The sequence below is a fragment of the Notolepis coatsorum genome (genome assembly GCF_963971535.1).
Source record: "Notolepis coatsorum genome assembly, chromosome: 7".
Lineage (NCBI taxonomy): Eukaryota > Metazoa > Chordata > Actinopteri > Aulopiformes > Paralepididae > Notolepis > Notolepis coatsorum.
Window position 1 is genome coordinate 67067758 of NC_140171.1, and position 21622 is coordinate 67089379.

General features: G+C 45.0%; 1 protein-coding gene across 5 annotated transcripts in view; it reads right to left on the reverse strand.

Annotated features, from left to right (window-relative positions):
• LOC311232210 (ETS-related transcription factor Elf-2-like) overlaps window positions 1-21622 on the reverse strand; it is a 109749-nt gene that overhangs the window by 53922 nt on the left and 34205 nt on the right. For 3 of the 5 annotated variants that reach the window (XM_084318929.1, XM_084318934.1, XM_084318928.1), the window contains exon 3: window positions 103-343. In XM_084318929.1, the coding sequence (XP_084175055.1) occupies window positions 103-343 (241 nt within the window). The remainder of the gene's footprint in view (window positions 1-102; window positions 344-21622) is intronic. The other 2 variants (XM_084318931.1, XM_084318930.1) reach the window with 1 other exon arrangement.

Here is a 21622-nt window from a genome sequence, read left to right on the forward strand (position 1 = left end):
AACGGATAACATTGCTTTTTGAGAACAAATGCATGTGAAAACTATAAATGTTAGCACAGTGCAAACTCACGTGAATTAAAAGGGAAAAGCAGAATCTCTCACCGGCCTCCTGAGTCTCCACCTCCTGCTCGTCTCCCACATCCTGCATTAGGTAGGCCTCGTTGTCGTACACCAGCACCTGGGCCGAGAAGCCCTCCACCAGGCCGGCGCCGGGCACCTCCTCCACTATGACTGCCGCATACTCCTCCTCACCGTCCTGCAGCTCCTCATAGGTCTCCTCGGCCTCGCACTCGCCCTCCGCCTCCCCGTCCAGCTGCACATCCACCTCACACTCTCCCTCCTGCTGGGCAGAGAAGAGGCATGGAAAGTAGGGATGAATGAGGGAGAAATGAATGAATGAGGGGCTTATTCCTGTCCCAGCTTGACTACGGTGACACCATCTATAGATTTGCCTGTCCCACTGTTTTGGCTAAACTTGACCCACAGCAAGCACTGAGATATATATCAAACACACCCTATATGACTCATCATTGCACACTGTATAGCCTAACTGGATGGTCCTCACTTACCATCACTTACTTACGATGCAGCACTGGTTTATTTTATTGTATAAAGCCATTTTAGCCAAACTACCACTGTATATATGTAATTAATAGATCACTAAAGCAACAACTAGTGGTTTCAAGTCCTGTGATCAATAGATCACTAAAGCAACAAATAGTGGTTTCAAGTCCTGTGATCAATAGATCACTAAAGCAACTAATAGTAGTTTCAAGTCCTGTGATCAATAGACCACTAAAGCAACAAATAGTGGTTTCAAGTCCTGTAATCAACAGCGCACTAAAGCAACAAATAGTGGTTTCAAGTCCTGTGATCAATAGATCACTAAAGCAACTAATAGTGGTTTCAAGTCCCATAATCAATAGATCACTAAAGCAATAAATAGTAGTTTTCAAGTCCCATGATCAATAGATCACTAAAGCAACAAATAGTGGTTTCAAGTCCCGTGATCAATAGATCACTAAAGCAACAAATACAGTAATGGTTTCAAGTCCTGTGATCAATAGATCACTACTAAGGCAACAAATAGTGGTTACAAGTGCCGTGATCAACAGAACACTAAAGCAACAGATAATAGGGTTCAAGGCCCTGTGGGTTCAAGTCCCTGTGATTGGTAAATCATTTACATTTAGTCATTTAGCTGATACTTTTATCCAAAGCGACTTACAAGTCATCAGGAAGGGTACAACGCTGAGTTACAATGTTCATCCTACAGTGTAGGTTAGTTTATTAGGACAAGTGCATGACAGTAAGGTTAGTTAGGGTTAGATTTATATATATATATATATATTTTTTTTATCAAGGTTTTTTTATTTGAGATTTTGTTTTTACAGGTGGTCCCACATGGGCCAAAAGAAAATAAAAATAAAATAAGGCCCTCCCTCCCTCCCTCACCCCTATACCAGACAAAATCATTCTACAATATCTTAGATCGTTTGTTAATCATTGTTTTTCCTTTTAGCTTTTAAATCACCCGACAGCAGTCACATATCCCTTGTATTCTGCAGATAGAGAAGAGGAAAAGTAAGAACATAATAGGAAAAATAACCCGTAACAAGCTGAGACCAGGGAAGCCAGTCAGATCGCCTCAGTCACATTATCCGCTTCCATACCCTCAAAGAAAGTTAGGAAAGGATCCCAAATATTGTGGAATTTTTCGGTACAGCCTCTGATAGTATACCTGATCTTCTCCAATTTAATATGATACATGATCTCTCTCATCCAGTGGCCGAAGACAGGTGGTCTCGGGTCCTTCCATTTGAATAGTATCAGCCTTCTGGCCAAAAGTGAGCAGAAGGCCAACATTCTAGATTCACACCATCTAAAGTGGATGTCCGCTGGGGCCACTCCGAACAATGCAATATATGGTGATGGCTCCACTTCCTTTCCAGATATCTTAGAGAAGGTGTCAAAGATGGTCTGCCAGTAAGTGTGTAACTTCGGGAACGTCCAGAACATGTGGAGCAGAGTGGCTGGAGCCTGTCTACAGCGGTCGCATAGAGGGTCTATGTCGGGATATATCTTAGAGAGCCTGTCTTTAGACCAATGCAGTCGGTGTACAATTTTAAATTGGATAACCGCATGTTTAAGGCAAATGGAAGAGGAGAAAATCCCCTGTATTATTGTAGTGGAAAATGTATAGTTTCTATATCATAAGAGATCATAATTACATCATTACTATCGATCTCAGCCTTCCACAGAACTCTGTAATATATTAACGTTAACAGACCTCTGTGGAGGGCTGTGTTTGTCTGCACCAAACAAAGGCATAATGACATATCCCGTGCAGAAGCATTTGGGTCATGATCATAAGATCGTATGATGTTAGGGAGAGGATACGCCTGTTTAAACTTGTCATGTGATCAACTGTTCTAGAATGTCTATAAAATGTCAATGTAAGGGGAGGGACGTCTCTCTCTTCCTCCTTCTCTGCCGGCGCCGGCTCTATATCAATTTGGTTCTGTATCAATTCGGTTATGTATCAATTCTGTTCTGTACTCTTAAACCAATGCTTTAAGTTGAATAAAACTTCTGTCGATAATAATTAAGACCAGCCTCGTCTGCTTTTCCTTAAGAAGCCTTCCACATTATCTTGTCCCATGTGACCTCTGTGATTGGTTCACCTAAGTCAGTCTCCCATCTGCCCCTGAGGAGGTCTAAAGGTGTCGAGTTGCTTCTATTAAGTAGTTCATAAATTCTGCTTATAGCCTGTTTCTGGATCAGTTTACAGTTCAAGATTGAGTCTAAAAGGGAGGACGGAGGACACACTGGGTAGCAGTCCGAGTTCGAAGTTACGAAGCTCCGGAGTTGCAAGTATCTATAGAAGTGTGACCTAGGGATCTTGTATTTCTGTACTAGCTGATCAAAGGAGGCAAAGTTGCCGTCTATATAGAGGTCAGACAGCGTAATCACTCCACTCCCAACCCAACTGTCAAAGGCCTTATCCATCGTTGATGGGACAAACATGTGATTTCTTGTGATCGGAGCAGCCAGTGATAGTTCCCTGAGGGAGAAGGTTCTTCTAAATTGGTTCCACACTTTTATCGAGTGGATGACAACTGGGTTCGAGGTAAAGCTAGATATAGGCTGTGTGAACGGGAGCTTAGCACATAACAAGGCAGATAGGGAGGTGGATTTAATCGACGCACTCTCCAGTACTGTCCACCAGGGGGCTGTGTCCTCCCCCCTTACCCAGTATAATAACGCTCTTATGTTTGCTGCCCAGTAGTAGTAAATAAAGTTTGTAAGCGCCATCCCACCCATTCTCTGCAGCATAGATCTTTTGATCCGGGGCGGTTTTTTGTTCCAGATAAAGGAAGATATCTGGTTGTTTATCTTGGAGAAGAATGTTTTGGTCAGAAAGACTGGAAGACTCTGAAATACATATAGAAATTTCGGCAATACATTCATCTTTATTGTGTTGATTCTCCCACCCAGGGATAGCGACAGGGGGTCCCAACGTTCAATATCTCTCGCCAGGTTGGACAGTAAGGGTTGATAGTTAGCCATATATAGGTCCTTATGTTCATGCGTGATCCATATCCCGAGGTACTTGAACTTTTTAGGGCTAATTTTAAACGGGAATGTGCTCAGAGGTATCCGATCCGCCGAGGTGCCAACGGGCATCAGTTCGCTTTTTTGAATGTTGATTTTGTATCCGGATATTTTGCTGAAGTCCGCAAGTAGGGTCATCAACCGAGAAAGACTCGTTTGGGGTTGTAATATGTACAGCAACATGTCGTCCGCGTAGAGCGAGACTTTATGCTCCGAGCCCGTGCGCATGATCCCTTTGATATCGGTATTCTGCCTCAGAGCCAGTGCAAGGGGCTCCATTGCGATCACGAAAAGGAGTGGAGATAAAGGACATCCCTGTCTCGTACCCCTATGGAGTTCAAAGTAGGTGGATAGATTGTTGTTGGTGCGAACGGCAGCCATCGGAGACGTATATAGAATTTTAATCCAAGCTATGAGTTTAGGGCCAAACCCAAACCTCTCCAGGGCGTGGAAAAGATAGTCCCACTCCACCCGATCAAACGCTTTTTCCACATCAAGGGAGAGGACCACCTCAGGTGTTCCGGGTGGAGAGGGGCTATTCAGGATATTTAGGAGGCGTCTGATATTAAAGAAAGAGTACCGATTCTTGATGAAGCCTGTTTGGTCCGGCGAGATAATCGAGGGGAGAACCCCCTCCAGACGACGGGCCAGAACCTTAGCGAGAACCTTGACATCGGTGTTAAGGAGGGAAATTGGACGGAATGAGCCACATTCCAGGGGGTTCTTGTCTTTCTTAAGGATTAAGGAGATAACCGCTTGGCACATGGTCGGAGGAAGAGAATTTGTCGAGAATGATTCGTCAAATACGGCTAGCAGCAGTGGGGACAGCTGGGTTGAGAATTTTTTGTAGAAGTCTGTAGGGTAACCGTCTGGCCCCGGGGACTTGCCACTCTGCATAGATATAATCGCTGAGGTAATCTCTGCAACCGTAAGTTCCTCCTCCAGATCTGCGGCCCTCTCCGGGTCGACTGTCGGGACGCGGAGGGTCCTATAGAAATCGTCTAGCGTGGAGGGCCCCACTTGAGAGTCCGAGGTGTATAACGATTGGTAGAAAGTTTTAAAGCTTTTATTAATTTTAAGGTTGTCAGTGGCTTTTGAGCCCCGCTCGTCGTTGATAGTGGGGATGGACTGGTTGGCAGTTCTTTGTCGCAGCTGATGGGCAAGTATCCGTCCGGCCTTCTCCCCATGTTCATAGTACCCCTGTCGCGTTTTAGTAATGAGGTACTCAGCCTGTCGCGTTGACAGGAGGTCAAACTCAGTTTGCAGCGATATACGTTTTTTCAACGTGTCGGTTGATGGCGAGTGGCTATGTAGTCTATCTAGCTCCAAAATCTCGTCCGTCAGTTGCTTAAGGCGTGCCGTGTTTATCTTCTTTTGGTTGGCGCAATATGAAATCACCTGTCCCCTTAAGTACGCCTTCAGTGATTCCCAAATGGTTAAAGAAGACATTCCCGGAGTCTTATTAATGTCGAGAAATAATGTAATTTCCGAGGTGATGAAACTTGTGAAGGCTTCCTCCGACAGAAGCAACGGGTTGAGTCTCCACTGGCGGTGGCCGAGCCGTGTATTCGGGATACTCATTTTCATAACTAAGGGACCATGGTCCGAGATAACTATCGCTCCGTATTCGCATTTGGTTACGAGGGGAGTCTCTTATCCAGGAGAAAGCTGTCTATGCGCGAGAAGGTATTATGGACCGGGGAAAAAAAGGAGTATCCTCTGGATGTAGGATTACGAAACCGCCACACGTCAGCTACCCCATATGATTTAAGAAAGCGCTGGATTGCACGGGACAAGCTAGACTGTGGGGCCTTCCTGGGCGAGCTACGGTCCAGCACCGGGGAGAGTGCACAATTCATGTCGCCGCCAAGGATGAGATGGTGCGAGGTCATATCTGGTAGGCGGGAAAAAAGGCTGGTGAAGAACGTAGGGTTGTCCCAGTTTGGTGCGTAGATATTAGCCAAAATGACCGGAAATAAATGCAGTTTCCCCACCACTATAATATAGCGCCCTGCAGGGTCGGCCTCTACACTTGACATAGTAAATGGCGTGTTTTTATCTATCAAAATGGATTCCTTTGTGTGGAAGTTGGAGTGATACATCTGTCCCACCCATCCTCCCCCCAGTCGAGCATGGTCCGCAATTTTTTAATGAGTCTCCTGTAAAAACGCTATGTCTGCATTGAGTTGTTTTAAATGTGTAAGTACCTTCTTACTCTTTACTGGGTGGTTGAGTGATTTAACATTCCAACTCACGAAAATTGACAGAGCACCCTTCCAGCCCCATGGTATCACCCGTGTCGATCATAGTAGATGAGAGAGGCCATGCATCTGGAACCTATAGAGAGCTCAGCACAACTGCAGGTGAAAAGCAAAACAGACGTCTGATCAGTTAAGCATGTTGAATGTACAAGTCCGGTAACCCCCCCCCCCCCCCCCCCTGACACCTATAAAAAACAAGGTGCCCAAAATACCCTTCAGAAACTAATCCACACATAATGTGCTTATGTTGGAGGTGTTTTACCTATGGAGCCAGCCGCTCAGGCCCCCGTCGAGCCCCTTAGGCAAAAGAAAATAATAAAGAGAAATAAAATAAAAATAAGAGTAAAAAAAGAAAAAAAACGTACTCAGATCTTGGTATTATATAAGGTCTTCAGCTGTCCAGTGGGATACACCCAACCAGGTAGGGTAATATAGGTGGCAGCGGTGAACGGTAAGCATAACAATAATACATTAACATTAACAACCTCACATCAAGCAGGCCCTGAAATAAGGCAAAACATCTTACTCCCGAGCAAGGGCAACCAACATGCCCCGTTAAACACAAAAAAGGGTGCCTGATTGGGCGATATAGAATAAAATAAATTGGAAGAGGTGTGGGAGTGTGCGTGTGTCCATGCGTCTACAAATGGGTGTGTACCTGGGCATATGCCCTTCAGTGTTCGTGCATTTGCGTGCACGTGATCCTATGTGTGTGTGTATGGATGTATCGGGCACAGCCAAGGTGTAAACGTATGGGTGTGTAGGCGTGAGTATGTGGGTCCGTGCCCCCGTGTCTGTATAATGTGTAAATGTGTATGCGTGTCTTAATGTGTGTCTGTGCATGCGCGTAGTGCGCGCCCACGTGTGTGTAGTACGCCTAGAATCTCTAGATAGTGCATCCATTAGGTATGGGGGCGCGTGCGCCATCTTAGGTGTGAGCATGCGTGTACATATTTATATGTCTGTATGTGTATACACACATTGTCCTATTGGGGCCAAAATTATACACTGTTCACATCGTCTGTACATCATAAGTATAGGGCAACGAATTTGCTGGAGGTTGGTGAGTCACTTAGCTTGGTAAATAGTGTCCAGTGGTGTCCTCTCAATGCTAGGCAGACGATGCTACACATAAATGATCACACAGTAGACATTAGTCTAGCCTCTATATATATATTGTCCTGTTGTAGTTAATATGATACATTGTTCATATCGCCTGCATATCATAAGCAGCACGTACACACAGACACATCTCTCTTTCTATGTGGTCTCACCCGCCGCTGCGTGCACAATGTTCTTTCTGACGTAGCTCATTGCCTCCCCTGCATCAGTGAACTCTCTCTTTTCCCCCGTGCGTGATGCGAAGTCGGGCTGGAAAAAGAATGCTGTATCGGATGCCTTCACAGCCGCGTAATATCTTCCTCACCTCCGTAAACGCAGCCCTGGCCTTCGCGACGCCCGTGGCATAGTCGGGGAAGATTGCAATAGACATTCCGTTGACCTGTAATGGAGCCTTAGCTCGCGCCCGTCTCAACACCTCGACACAATCCTGGTAATAGTGGAGTTTAGCCACGATAGCACGGGGCTTCCCGTCTGGCCTCTTCGGCCCCAGTGTTCTATGCGAGCGGTCCACCAGCACTTCATCGTCCATTTGCAGCACGTCTCTCAGTAGCTGTGAGACCGATGCAGTGGAGCTTGAGCCGTCCGTCTCAGCTACTCCAAGTATCCTCACGTTACACCTCCTCATCCTTCCTTCCATGTCGTCACATTTTACCCTGAGACCAGTCATCTCCGTCTTTAGGTCTTCGACTGTGACTTGTAGCGTTGCCACCTCGTCCGACCACCCTCCACGTCCTTAACCGCAACCTCCATTTTGTTCATGTCCACACGCAGTGTCGCTACACAGCTTCGCATTTCCTCCTTTATCGCTTTCAAATCATTTCTGATAAGGTCGAACTCTTTGGAAAGTGCACCTTTCAATTCCGATTGTATTATCTCTGCGATTTCGGATTTCAGCGTGAGGAGAATCTCCGTCTTTAAGGCTGTGGTATCCACGCCGGCCATCTTTGACGGTGTGGTCGGTGGTGGCCCAGAGGCGGAACCCGAGGCTTTCTCAGGCCTACTTGTAGTCTGGACGTATCCGTATTTGCGAAGGTTTGATGCCATCTGTCCGTGTAAAAAATGACCAACGGTTTGAACAAATGTACCCTGAGTAAGATTCACTAAGTTATGTAAATCCGTAAGCTTATTAAATTAAGATAAAACAACAAAAAGTAGAGACTCGACAGGAGCGAGAACAAAAAAGCTTACTACTCCATTGCTCGCCTAGCCACGCCCCCATATATTTTTTTACGTTTTTAGAAATGTCAGATAATGGTTGAAGAAGCGCGTCTTTAGTCGACGGCGAAAGATTGGATGGGTTTGGGCTGGGGTGTGTAGTTCATTCCACCATTGTGGGGCAAGGACTGAGAATAGGCGACTTCTCTTTGATGACCCTCCCGGAGCTTGGATAGGAGTAGGTCTGAGGAGGCCAGAAGATGCAGAGCGTAGGGGTCTTGAGGGTGTATAGTTGGAGACCATTGACCGGAGGTAGGCGGGAGCGGTTCCCTTTGCGGCACGGTATGCCAGGTCGAGGGCCTTGAAGCGGATTCGTGCAGCAATGGGGAGCCAGTGCAGGTCCCTAAGAAGTGGGGTGACATTGGCCGACTTCGGTAGGTTTGAGATCAGGCGGGCCGCTGCGTTCTGAATGAGTTGAAGAGGCTTGGTGGCAGTGGCCGGGAGGCCAGCAAGCAGTGCGTTGCAGTAGTTGAGGCGGGAGATGACTGTTGGGTGGCTTCTTTTGTCAGGAAGGGGCGGATCCTTCTGATGTTGCTCAGGAGGAATCTGCAGGTTCTGGTTGTCGCTGCGACAAGTTCAACTGGTCGTCGAGGACAACACCAAGGTTGTTGGGTCGGGGACGCGGTCACAGCTGCATTCTCGACTGTGATGGAAAGGTCGGTCAGGGGGGAGGATTTGGCCGGCAGGTGGAGCAATTCTGTTTTGCTTAGGTTCAGTTTGAGGTGGTTGGTCGTCATCCAGGCGGAGATGTCAGACAGACAGGCCGAGATCCGCTCAGACGTGGATATCTGAGGGAAGGAAGGAGAGGAAGAATTGAGTATCATCGGCATAACAATGATACAAGAAGCCATGAGACATGATAATGTTACCCAGTGATTTAGTGTAGAGGGAGAAGAGAAGGGGTCCTAGGACCGAGCCCTGGGGGACACCCGTCCGCAGGGGGTGGGTGGCCGACAGGGTCCCTCTCCATGACACTTGGTAGGAGCGGTCATTGAGGTATGATGTCAGCCATGTCAGCGCAGAGCCAGCCACTCCCATTCCTGCGAGGGCCACGAGGAGGATCTGATGGTTGACTGTGTCGAAGGCTGCAGATAGATCTAGGAGAATCAGGACAGAGGAGAGGCCTTTCGCTTTTGCTAAGTGAAGTGCCTCTGTGACCGCAATGAGGGCCGTTTCTGTGGAGTGGCCAGTCCGGAAGCCTGACTGATTAGGGTCTAGGAGGTCATTCTGTAAGAGATAAGCAGTAAGTTGGTTGGATACAGCACGTTCAAGTGTTTTAGAAAGGAAGGAGAGAAGAGAGACAGGACGATAGTTGCCTATGACGGTGGGGTTCAGGGTTGGTTTTTTTATGAGCGGCGTGACTCTGGCTTGTTTAGTTGAGTGAGGAGTTGATGGTTGCAGTTAGGAATGGGAGGATGTCTGGTGCTATGGTCTGGAGGAGTGGGGAGGGTAGCTGGTCCAGCTGGCATGTAGTCAGACGGTTCGACGTTACCAGTATCAGGGTCTCGGCTTCTGTAATGGGAGAGAAAGATGACAGAGTGAAGGATGAGGTTCTCGATTCAGTATTTGGAATGGGTGGGGGTTGGGAGAAGGAGCTGTGGATGTTCTCCACTTTTTCCTCAAAGAAGATCGCAAAGTCTTCGGCAGAGAAAGATGAGGGAGGGGGTGGGGGGGAGAGAGCTTGTCGAAGGAGGTTGCAAGGGCTGAGAGGAGGGTGGAGGTTGCCATCTCTGTGGGGAGAGCAGAGAAGGAGTCACTCAAAGGTAGAGTGGATAGATAGTATGTCAGAGGAGAGGGTGGAGGGGGATAGGGAGGGCAGGTTGCATCTGAGTGAGACGGTTTGAGTTGGGGTGAAGACCTTTCGGTTAAGCATGAGAGTTAGTGAGAAGGATATGAAGGAATGGATACATGTAGGGGAGTTACCGTGGTGTTAGTGATGCTGGAGTTACGGGAAAATATGAGATCCAAGGAGTTGCCTGCTTTGTGGGTGGGAGGCATGGCAGTGGGAGTCAGGTCAAAGGATTGTAGGAGGGAGACCACTGTGACCGACTGAGATGAGTCAGGCAGGTTGAAGTCACCCAATAGAAGGAGAGGGGTACCATCTTCCGGTAAGGAGCTTAGAAGCATGTCCAGCTCATCTGGGAAGTGATCGAGCGGACCTGGAGTGTAACAATGGTGAGATTGAAAGGATTAGAGACAGATACTGCATGATATTCGAGAGAGGAGAGTGACAGTTCTGGGAGTGGTGTTAAGTTTGTAGCCCATGAAGGAGATGTCACGAGGCCAGTGCCTCCACCCCGTCTGGAAGGTCGAGGTGTGTGAGTGAAGTTATAGTTTGTAGATAAGGCTGCAGGTGTTGATGAGTTATTGGGAGTTATCCAGATCTCAGTTAGAGCCAGGAGCTGCAGATTTTGACTATGGGCGTAGGCAGTAATGAAGTCAGCTTTCTTGACTGCTGATTGACAATTCCATAAGCCTCCCCGTACTGTGACAGGTGTATTAGTGGCTGTAGGAGGGTAGGAGAGATTAGCCGAGTTGCTAGCAAACTGCCGTGGGTGGGTTGAATCTGTTCTGGAGGAGCAGATTGTGGATATAGGTATGAGACACATTGTGGTGTCAAGAGTGGCAGGGAGAAAGGTGAAGGGAGTAGGGAGGAAGCGAGGTAGTAGAGAAATAGCAGAGTGGGAGGGAAAGGACATTTTTTCAGAGTGGAGTGAAAGATAGGATTATGGGTGTACTTAGCACTAGGTGGATCCCATTATGGTGTACTTAGCACTAGGTGGGTCCCTCTGCGAAGAACTCCAGGAAAACTCCTCTTTGTCCCTCGACGCTTCGCTGATGCTAAGCCAGCAAGCCTTTAAATCACTATCACTAATTACTGCTGTCTAACACCTGGCCCTTAACCTGTTCCACCCGACGGGACCGGTACCGGTCCCGAAATGGCATCTGGTCATAAATCAATATGTGTTGCATAAAGTTGCGATTTTAATATCAAACGTATTCAAGTATTAACATCACTAACACTTCACAAAAGCATGTAGAATGTATATTATCATCAATACATTAGTTTAGGAATAGGTTAAAAGTGCCATTAGATAGATTAAACTTTTCGATTTGGTGAAGTCTAGTCGCGAGGGCGACCATTTTAGAACATTTTAACCGTGGGAATTGTAGTCTTTTTGCGGCCATTTTGTAGAGGACATGCATAGCTGTCGATTTTTCGAACTACACTTCCTGGACGTTTATATGGGGTTCAAGGTTCAGAGCTCTGTATGAATTATTTCAATAACTGTTATTATTCAGGATAATAAGCCACAAAAGGTAACGTTTTTGACAAATTTTAAAACAGTTAGTTTCTCTTCCCTATTGTTAACATGTAGGAACAATTAGATCTGAAATTAGTTTCAAAACGGTTGCACTGTGGGGGAAATTAAAAAGTACAGTAGATTTCATTATCTGTTCTTATGCATGCCTGGTGATACTAAATCCAAATTGAACTCGGGCATTTGAAAGATAATATATGTATATATATATATATAAATGTGCGAATTGGCTATAATAAGGTAATTTATAAGCATCATATTCTATATTCTATAATAATATTTCAAATTGCATTGGTCCGGATAGGAGAATTCAGTACTGTATCTACAGAACCTTCGGTTTAATCATCTTCCATTTATTAATTTCCTTAGATTTTTCTTTACACATGATCTCAAGAGGGTACTGAACGAGATCAGTGGCAGTTTTTAATGTTTGGTCATTATTAGCATGGTGTTATTCACTGTCAAAGATGCAAAGAAAAATCACAATTCATATTCTCCTTTGTTTCATCACAATTTAAGCAAGCCTAGTAATAGACACAATATTTCTGACACTGTGAATACATTCCCTGAGGTCCATAGATATCCCTAGATACCAAGAATATGCAAATGGACCTTGTAGAAGTGGAGCAATATTCCATTTACCTAGGTATATATTTTAGGTGAAAATAGTTAATGGGGCACTTAACAAAACTAAATGGCCGTTTTAAACACGCACCTTAATCAAGTCAGCTGGTTCCTGAAGTCTTAGTTTTAAGATTTCACTAAATAACTTAAAATGGCTTACCCTGGCGTTCAGGTGGCGTAGCGGAGATTGCATTCGTCACCAACGCCGGAGACGCTGGATTCGCCTGTTCGAATCCAGCTCCCGGCGTTGTCACCAGCTTGGCTGGCCATTCACACTAATACAATTGGCAGTATTAGAGGGTAAGAAAGCTGGCGGGGTGGGTCCGGGTCGTTTTAAACAGCGACTCCTACAGTTCGGTCGGGGTGCCTGCTCAGCGCGGATAGGATCTAAGGGGGGTAGTGTGATCCTTCCACACGTTACACCCTCTCAGTGAGAGTCCGCGCTGCCAGGTGAAAAGAAGCGGTTGATTGGCTAGACATGTGTCGGAGGAAGCACGTGATAGCCTCCACTCTCCCAGACCGACTGTGGGGGGTAAGTGCGCAGCGACCAGGAAGGGGATTGGGAATTGGCATAATGACTAACATTGGGATGGGAGAAAATCGAAAATAAAATAAAAAAAATAAAATAAAAATGGCTTACCCTAGGTTTCAGTATAAAGCAATTTTATAGATCGTATAGCTTTACGCTCTTGGAACTATCCCTTTATCCATTCTAACAATGAAAAACTTTCTCCACATGTACACACCTCCGCCTGGCCACACCCACATCCATATAAGCGGGGTCGTGGCCACACAATCACCTCCTTCCCTACTTTCACCACCGAAAGTGTCTGTATACACCACTTTAAGTTTAGTGCCAAAAGTAGTTAGTAAAGAGAAAGAAAGAGAAAAGAAAGAAAAGGAGCTGCGTTGACATTGTATCTTTGTTTTTTCTCTCACTATTTTTCGAGAAAATAAAGCGATAATGTCTTCACCACCGGAGAATCTAGAAAATTATCATTCTGACCTCCACCAGCGCTTCGCATTGGGGTGCGCGTCGCTGAGCAATCCCCGCCGGCATTGTCTCCAGCTCTGCAGCTGGATACTATGCCTCGGGAGGCGGTCGGCTGTGTGAGAGCTGACGGTCTCCCTGGGCGGGTGATGTTTTTGCGACGCAAGTCTCAGGTGTGTAAGTTGTGAGGGGTCGGCTCCAGGCTAGAATCCCTTCGTTGCCCCTCATAGCGGCGTGGAGGGGGTTCTAGTTTGATGCGCCATGATAACACAGTGCTCCTCCTCAGTGAAGTCGTAGCCTGGGGCCGTGATTCCGAGTCTGCGGTTCAATTCCCCGGGTCTCTGAAAAACGGATACCCTCTGCCACCGCGCTGTCCCCGCTTTTCAAAACGAAAACACCCGGCACGAAGGATACGAGTTTCATTATGAGAATATCTCCGGGCTCAAGTCGGCTGCAGCCCGCGTACAACGGGGCTTACTGCCGATGCTGCTGTGTCTGGTAAACACCGTTCTGTGAGAGGGACGTGTGTTGCCTTTTTTCCCTTTTTCTTTTGGATAAAAAGAGGAAGAGACTGCGGCTGTCAGAAGTGTTGGCCTGTATCGCTATTTCTCACGTTATACAGCTTCAGTAGTAGCCGCTTAGCTCGCTAGTGCGTTAGTAGGTGGCTATCGTTAGCCGGTAGAAGCTAACTGTTAGCCAAGCTAACTGTTAGTTTTTTCCTATTTTTAGGTTTTAGTGAGTTTTTCCTTACCTTCGCGTGGGGTATGTCTGGGAGTGTTTGCATTCATTAATTTATTTTGCATTTATTTTAAATTTGTTGGACCTTATGGTGTTCTTATTTTGTTCTTGACTTATTGTTATGTTTCTTCTTGACTTGTTTAAAGAAGACGTGTCCGGCCCATGGCGACATTAACGTGTGTTGTCGGGTCTTACAAATAAATTTGATTTGATTTAGCTGTTAGGCTAAGTCGTTAGCTGGCGGCTATGCTCGGCTAGAAACGTTAGCTTGATGCTATCAGTTAGCCTGGAGTTAGCTGTTAGCTTGTGCTACAACCATAAGCACTAGCCGTGAGGAGGTAGCGGGCCCTGGAACTCTGACTATGGCGTCATCTCTGGCAGAAGATGTCGTCGGGCCTGCGCCATGACCGGCCGCAGGAGGGGGGCGTCACGCCGGAGCGAGGCTCCAGCCGTCGCCGCTTCTGGCCCCGCCAGCGAGAGGCCTCGTCAACGTGGTAGACCAACCTGTGTTTGCCGCCATTTCGTCCTGCGTACGAGGTGCAGGTAAGGTGTCCGTAGGACATTGCCCCACTCTTCCTTCCTCCCCCTCCCGAATGTTTTTGGTTAACAACGATGTCTTTGTTTAACAAAACATATGTTACTTCACTGCATTTGGAGATATGACGTGTGCTGTGTGAAAATGTTCTTGGTTCTAGCATTGGCCAAGGCTTATGTCTTTCTCTCTACCTAAAAACAGCGTTATTCTTTACGTGAGTAAAAATGAACTGGGGTTTTTTGTTGTATGATGAGAAGTTGTGTGTGTGGGCGGCTATGTGGCGTAGTGGGCAAGGCGCTCGCCACAAATGCAGAGACGCTGGGCTCGCCTGTTCGAGCCCAGCGCTCCACATTGCTTTCAGTTTAGCTGGTCGTTCATACTAATACACATTGGCTGTATTAGGGGGTGGGAAACTGATGGGTGGGGATCGGGCGTTGTGGACAGCGACTCCTACAGGTCGGTTGGTGCGCCTGCGCAGTAGAATCAGGAAGTGTCGGGGGCAGCGTGAGCCTCCCACGCGTTACTCCTCACCACTGAGAGATCGAGCTGCGCAGGTGAAAAGATGCGACTGCTGTTACCTCAAGTACCGGAGGGGACTTGTGCTATGTATGACTTAGTCCACATTGCAGCTGGCTTGTGGGAGGCAAGAAACAGCGTTCGTGACAGGGGAGGGTTGAATTGGATGATACGAAATTGGGATGGGAGAAAATATAGAAAATGGGAGAAAAAGTGGATAAAAAAAAAGAGAAGTTGTGTGTGTGTTCATGTAACGTTTAGACAACGTGGCTGGGTGTTAACCTACAGCGCTGTAAATAGTGGCATGTGAGGGCTTGAGCCCTCTCTTAGCTTGTTATTTTCTTTGCTTAAGGGTAATGGTAAAAATAACGAGTGGCAAGTTTTCACACATAAGCAGAGCCGTGGATAAAACCTGTTTTCAAACGAGGTTATCGGCTGTGGCTGGCGTGCATGATGTAAAGCTTTTACTCTACAGGTGAGTATGTGCTTCATCTGGCGCGCCATGCACCTGTTATATGAGTATAGCGAGCGCTCTGCTCTATTGGAACTAGGGCTGTCTTAAATACTTCGAAGCTTCGTTCGATGGCACAAGCTTCGAACATAAAAAAAATATTTAAACAGGAGACAGGCCCTTAACATTTTACATATTAACATATTACGGCACGGTGGTGTAGTGGTTAACACTGTCGCCTCACAGCAAGAAGGTCCAGGGTTCGATTCCCGCTTGGGGACCAGGTTTCCATGATGCCAGTTACCCAGGTGGGGTATCTCCCAGGCCTTTCTGTGTGGAGTTTGCATGTTCTCCCCGTGCTCGCAAGGGTTTCCCCCCCGATAAGATAAACCCAATGGAAAAACATGCACAACAATAGATCGCTAACGCTGTGGCGTCCTTGACGAAGACGGACAGGAGCGGCTCACGCTGATGCCTGTCTGCTCCCGGCTGCCCTTGGGGGGGAAGGACGACGGGATGGGTTAATCGCAGATACGAATTGCATGCATGCATCGCATGTGTGCCGATTGATGACCTCTGAGCAGGTCCTAAATTATTTAACACTTTAGCGTCCGCACTCTTGCGGCGATTTATGCCTCAGAGGACAGAGGATTGTTTACAAACCGATGTACTTTCTAAGAGCTATATATATCATTTATAGTATTGCTATCTGTCCATTCTCATTGTCACTTGAGTGCATAAACCGTGCCTTCATAATGGCTTAAAGAAAATAAAAATCCATCGGTTGGTTGTCATTTTATAGCGTCGTGAATATAAGGTTTATCGCGCTTTTCGTCTCTTCTTTTTTTCAGAAAGCTAGATAATAGGCTAAACGTTGGCGCCGTTATATCAAACGCCATTTCTGCTGTATATATACGAATGAAATAAAACAAACTGCGTAGCATCCGGACTATTACAGAGCATCTATGGATGAAATGGGGGCGGCGGGGAACGCCGATTAGTATTATTGATTAGCAATAGAGTGTGCGTTCAGGTAGCCAATGTCAGTGATCTATCACGGTTTTAAAACAATGTCCAATCCAGCTGTAATTTGGGGGAATAGTATCCTACCGTCAGGCCATGTGATCGCCGGCAGCATTTCTTCATTAGTCATCGGATTCTGGTAGATCGATATGTCCATTGGCTAATCATAAATCCCATTATTCCAGACTGAAAAATGCGTTCGGTAACGTGATCAAAGATGGAGGGTTGTTTGGAATCGAGGCTCATATGATCCGCCCACAGACTGTAAAAGAAATATTTTTTTTAAATCCCCTCAATGATACTGCAGTGGAGCGATGGCACCCCTAAGCGGATCTGGCCGGTATTGCATGTTTCGAAAATCAAATATGTGGGTAGGTCATGGATCTCGATCGCGGACTTTAATAGCGTTATAAATATGGAATAAAACAATAACAACTTGCCACGAGTATATACGTGGCTCTGGTCCACAACGCATGGCACCGAAACACGTATATACTCGTGGCTGGTCCTTAAAGTGTTAATGGGTCACTTAACAAAACAACTGCTGTTTTTAAACAGGAAACAGCCCCTTAACACATTGAGTGCCAACGACGAGATTAGTCGTTTTAACTCGCCATGTGTTGAGTGCCAAGGCATGAGAAAACCCGTTTTTTTAATCGTTATTTCTTTTATTAGCAATATCCATTCATTTTTCATCCATCCAGCCTGACGTTATCATTGGGAATGGGTCTGAGCTCGAAAAGGGCAAATACCGCCGCCTATTGTCTCCCGGATTTTATTGCACATTCTCTTTTTCTCTGGCAAGCAGTATCTGTTACCACATTCACTGGGGAGGCTGGGAGCAGCTTTCGATTATGTGTTTGACTATAACGTTGGATCAATAAACGCGATCAATATTTGGAATGGCGATCAGGAATTGGATTAATCTTTTTGCAGAACATCTGATGTGAGGTAAGGACTCTATTTTACCAGTTTTGGGTTAATCAGATGTTTTTTTCACAGCGATCACAACGTGTGTGTGTGTGTGTGTGTGTGCGTAACGTTAGCGATAAGCACGGCATGGATAATCGATTTTTCAGCCCGCTTCTCTAGCGTGCATAAGTACACATATACTATCGATAATCTAGCGTTTATTTGAAAACTATTAATAAATCAGCCGAAAAATGACAATGTGTTTTGTGTATTCCACTAAAGAGCTATTATCGCGGAATTTCTCTGGAATTAATAGAACTATACTCGTATTCAAAACGGTATAAAACAGAAATGTACCAATGAAAAAACAATCCGTTTCGTACATGTTGACTGCAAGCAAGTCATTGATAAGCGAGGGGTGTTTTAGACCCATAGCCATAAGTTAAGATATATTAAGCCTTCGCAAATTTCCCGACCTCCCATTGACTTCCTTATTGGGACGGTAGCCCTATTATGGTCAAAGGGGAGTGGCTCAGGGCACCCTTGTGGCGCATACCATAGTGCCTCGCGCGCCTACACGGCCGACCCGGGTTCGATCCCAGCCCCCGTCGTTATTTGTCGCATGTCCTCCCCACCTCTCCTCCCGTTCGCCCTCTCCTCTGTCGGTCCTGCGTGGCCAATAAAAGCTGTAAAAATGCTAAAAAATTATAAAAAAAAGGGGAGTGGCTCTGAATGTGTTAATGGACACTTAACTAAACAAAATGGCCATTTTAAACACGCCCCTAAACTAAAGCAAAATGTGTTAATTTGTGACTACTCTTTTTAATTAGGGATGTGGGTGATTTAAGGTTTTAAACTGTGTGGATATCAAACGGGGAAGAAAGTGGGTAAAGGCGTTTTTAACCGGTTAAGCCCTAGCCATATTTTCAGAAGATTCGCCTAAAAGTACATACCCAAGCAAATGGAAGATTGCTCCACTTCTACAAGGTCCATTTGCATGTTCTTGGTATGTAGGGACATCTATGGACCGCAGGGAATGTATTCCCAGTGCCAGAAATATTGTGTCTGTTACTATGCTTGAGTAAATTGCAATGAACCAAAGGAGAATATAAATTATTCGTTTTTTCCCCCATCTTTGACGATGAATAACACCATGCTAACATTTATCAAAAGTGAACAATTATTCTTGAGATCAAGTGTACTAAAAATCTAAGCAAATGAACAAAGGGCTTTACATGGTTTTATGTAGATACAGTACTGAATTTTGCCATCCGGACACATGCAATAAGAAATGTGAATACAGAATATCAGGTGTATACATAGCTGTCAACATTGGCAGGTGAAAAAACTTGAACATTTTAGCCCCGCCGTGTATAAATTACCTTATACAATGGCATGCAAATGTCTTGATTCTGATTGGCTGAAACAGTCATGTTAGCCGTTGTTATTTCATATAACACACTCCACGTGACCCCAGAACCTGCCCACAAACGAATTACTTTTCTTTTCTTTTTTTTCTCGAATGACTCCGCCATTCACCCTTTTTCTGAATGAAACCAAGATGGCGGACAATAATCTTTATGAATGGATGTATTGATTTCGTCATAACGACTCATTCAAAAATGATACAGTCAACTGGAATAGGTTAGTTGTTTACACACATATGTTGGATTATGTAATTGGTTTGTCATGACCCATTGTCAAAACAATAATAAATCGCGGGATCTATATGAAGTGTGTTGTTAGATGGCATTCTTTGTAGCACCTCCCTCTGCCTGTTCCAGCTAAGAGGCAAAATAACGACAGATACTTTTGTCTTAAACTGCACTATAACCGGGAATGTTAAACTGGAATATGTTAGTTGTTTACACATATGTTGGATTATGTAATTGGTTTGTCATGACCCATTGTCAAAACAATAATAAATCGCGGGATTTATATGAAGTGTGTTGTTAGATGGCATTCTTTGTAGCACCTCCCTCTGCCTGTTCCAGCTAAGAGGCAAAATAACGACAGATAATTTTGTCTCAAACTGCACTATAACCGGGAATGTTAAACTGGAATATGTTAGTTGTTTACACATATGTTGGATTATGTAATTGGTTTGTCATGACCCATTGTCAAAACAATAATAAATCGTGGGATTTATATGAAGTGTGTTGTTAGATGGCATTCTTTGTAGCACCTCCCTCTGCCTGTTTGTTCCAGCTAAGAGGCAAAATAACGACACAGATACTTTTTTCTCAAACTGCACTATAACCGGGAATGTTAAACTGGAATATGTTAGTTTTTTACACATATGTTGGATTATGTAATTGGTTTGTCATGACCCATTGTTAAAACAATAATAAATTGCGGGATTTATATGAAGTGTGTTGTTAGTAGAGATGTTCCGATAGCATTTTTTCCTTCCCGATCCGATTCCGATACCTAATCTTTGGGTATCGGCCGATAATGATACTGATCCGATACCAGTGTATACATTTTAAAAAAAAATCCATTTTTCTCAACTTTGACTGCCTAAAAACCCTTGCCTCATGTCTGGTCCAGTGCCATTTAGACTACGCCATCAGCTCATGGTACTGGAGCCTTAACAAACCCCTCCAACATAAACTTCAAACAGCACAGAACAAACTAATCAGAGTAGTTTTAGGCCTAAACTCCAGAACCCATATAGGGAAGACTCAGTTTTCACAACTCCACTGGCTACCAGTGGAGGCCAGAACCAAACAGCTACAGCTAGGGATGGTCCACAAGATTTTAAACAGGAGAGCCCCAACATATTTTAACAACCACCTTGAAATGATTGCACACACACACAACACAAGAGGAAGCCTGAGAAATGTAGTCCCCTGTAAACACAACAGGAAGATAGGTCAAATGTCATTTATTATTTAAATTGTTTTTATTGGTTTTTTAAACATTCAACAACATTATATACATACGTACAAACATACATACAATACATGACTACATATAACCGCACAATACCTAAAATAAATGAAAAATAAAGTAGACAAAAATAAAATAAAAATAGTAAAAATAATCAAAGAAAATTGCATTGTTCCCATAGAGGTTGTCACTTGCCATATAGAAATTGCCTATCCTATGCCTGAGCATCCTCTGCCGGGAATTTTAGATTGAAATAATCCAGAAATGGCTGCCAAACTTGGAAGAATTTCTGGGTAGAGCCCCTGGTGGAGTATTTAAGTCTCTCAAGTTTTAGGTGTGCCATCACATCTTCGACCCAGCGTCGATGTGATGGAGGGATGGCTGACTTCCAATTAAGCAAAATAAGGCGTCTAGCCAACAAAGAGGAGAAGGCCACAGCATCTGTTTGAGTGACAGATACCCTGATTTTGCCAGGGAGCACTCCAAAAACTGCAACCAAGTGGTTGGGGCTGATCTCCCTGTCACACATGAATGAAAATGTTTCAAAAACAGAAAGCCAGAATCGGGATAGTGATGGGCATGACCAGAACATATGGCAGAGAGTGGCTGGAGCCTGATGGCACCTGGGGCATGTCGGATCCACATCCGGGTAGATCTCGGCAAGTCTTCTCTTAGAGAGGTGTAGTCTGTGAAATACCTTAAATTGGAGTAATCCATGTCTGATGCAGACAGATGATGAATGTATTCTTTTAATTGCCAATTGCCAAGAATCTTCAGGGATTTCAAGTCCCATATCCTTACCCCATGACTCCCTAATACGGTCCAGTGATGGGGATGCCATCACTCAAATGTCATTTAGATATAGGGGTGCAGTGGAGTGGAACAAACTACCACTCAATATCAAGGAAACCGAGAGTGCTGCAGTGTTCAAATCAAGGATAAGGGAGCAGCTGTTTAGCAACCTGCCACTGTAATGTTGGTGCGACTGTATTATGTGTTGAACCTCTTGTGAACGACGAGTAATGTCTCTATGCACTTTATTGATGAAAATAATTATTGTTTTTAATGCACCAATGAACATGAATGATGCTTTTTATTAAAAAAAAAATTAAACTGAAACATGAATACTACTACGAATGCACTTTAGATTATGCACTAAGAATGCTCAATGCACTTCAGATGCCATTGTGCCACTTGAAACCAGTAACAACAGGGACAACGATGGAAATAAGTCCTGGACTTTTCGTTTTATCCCTGACAAGGCAAATACAAAGGTTGATCTGTACGTTTGATTACAGTCTAGAAGAAGCCTTTACAACCAAAATGTTGAAGTATCAACTGTTAGAGCATACCATATCACAACTGGGCTACAACTGTAAACTTTTAGTCTTCATATTTGGAAGC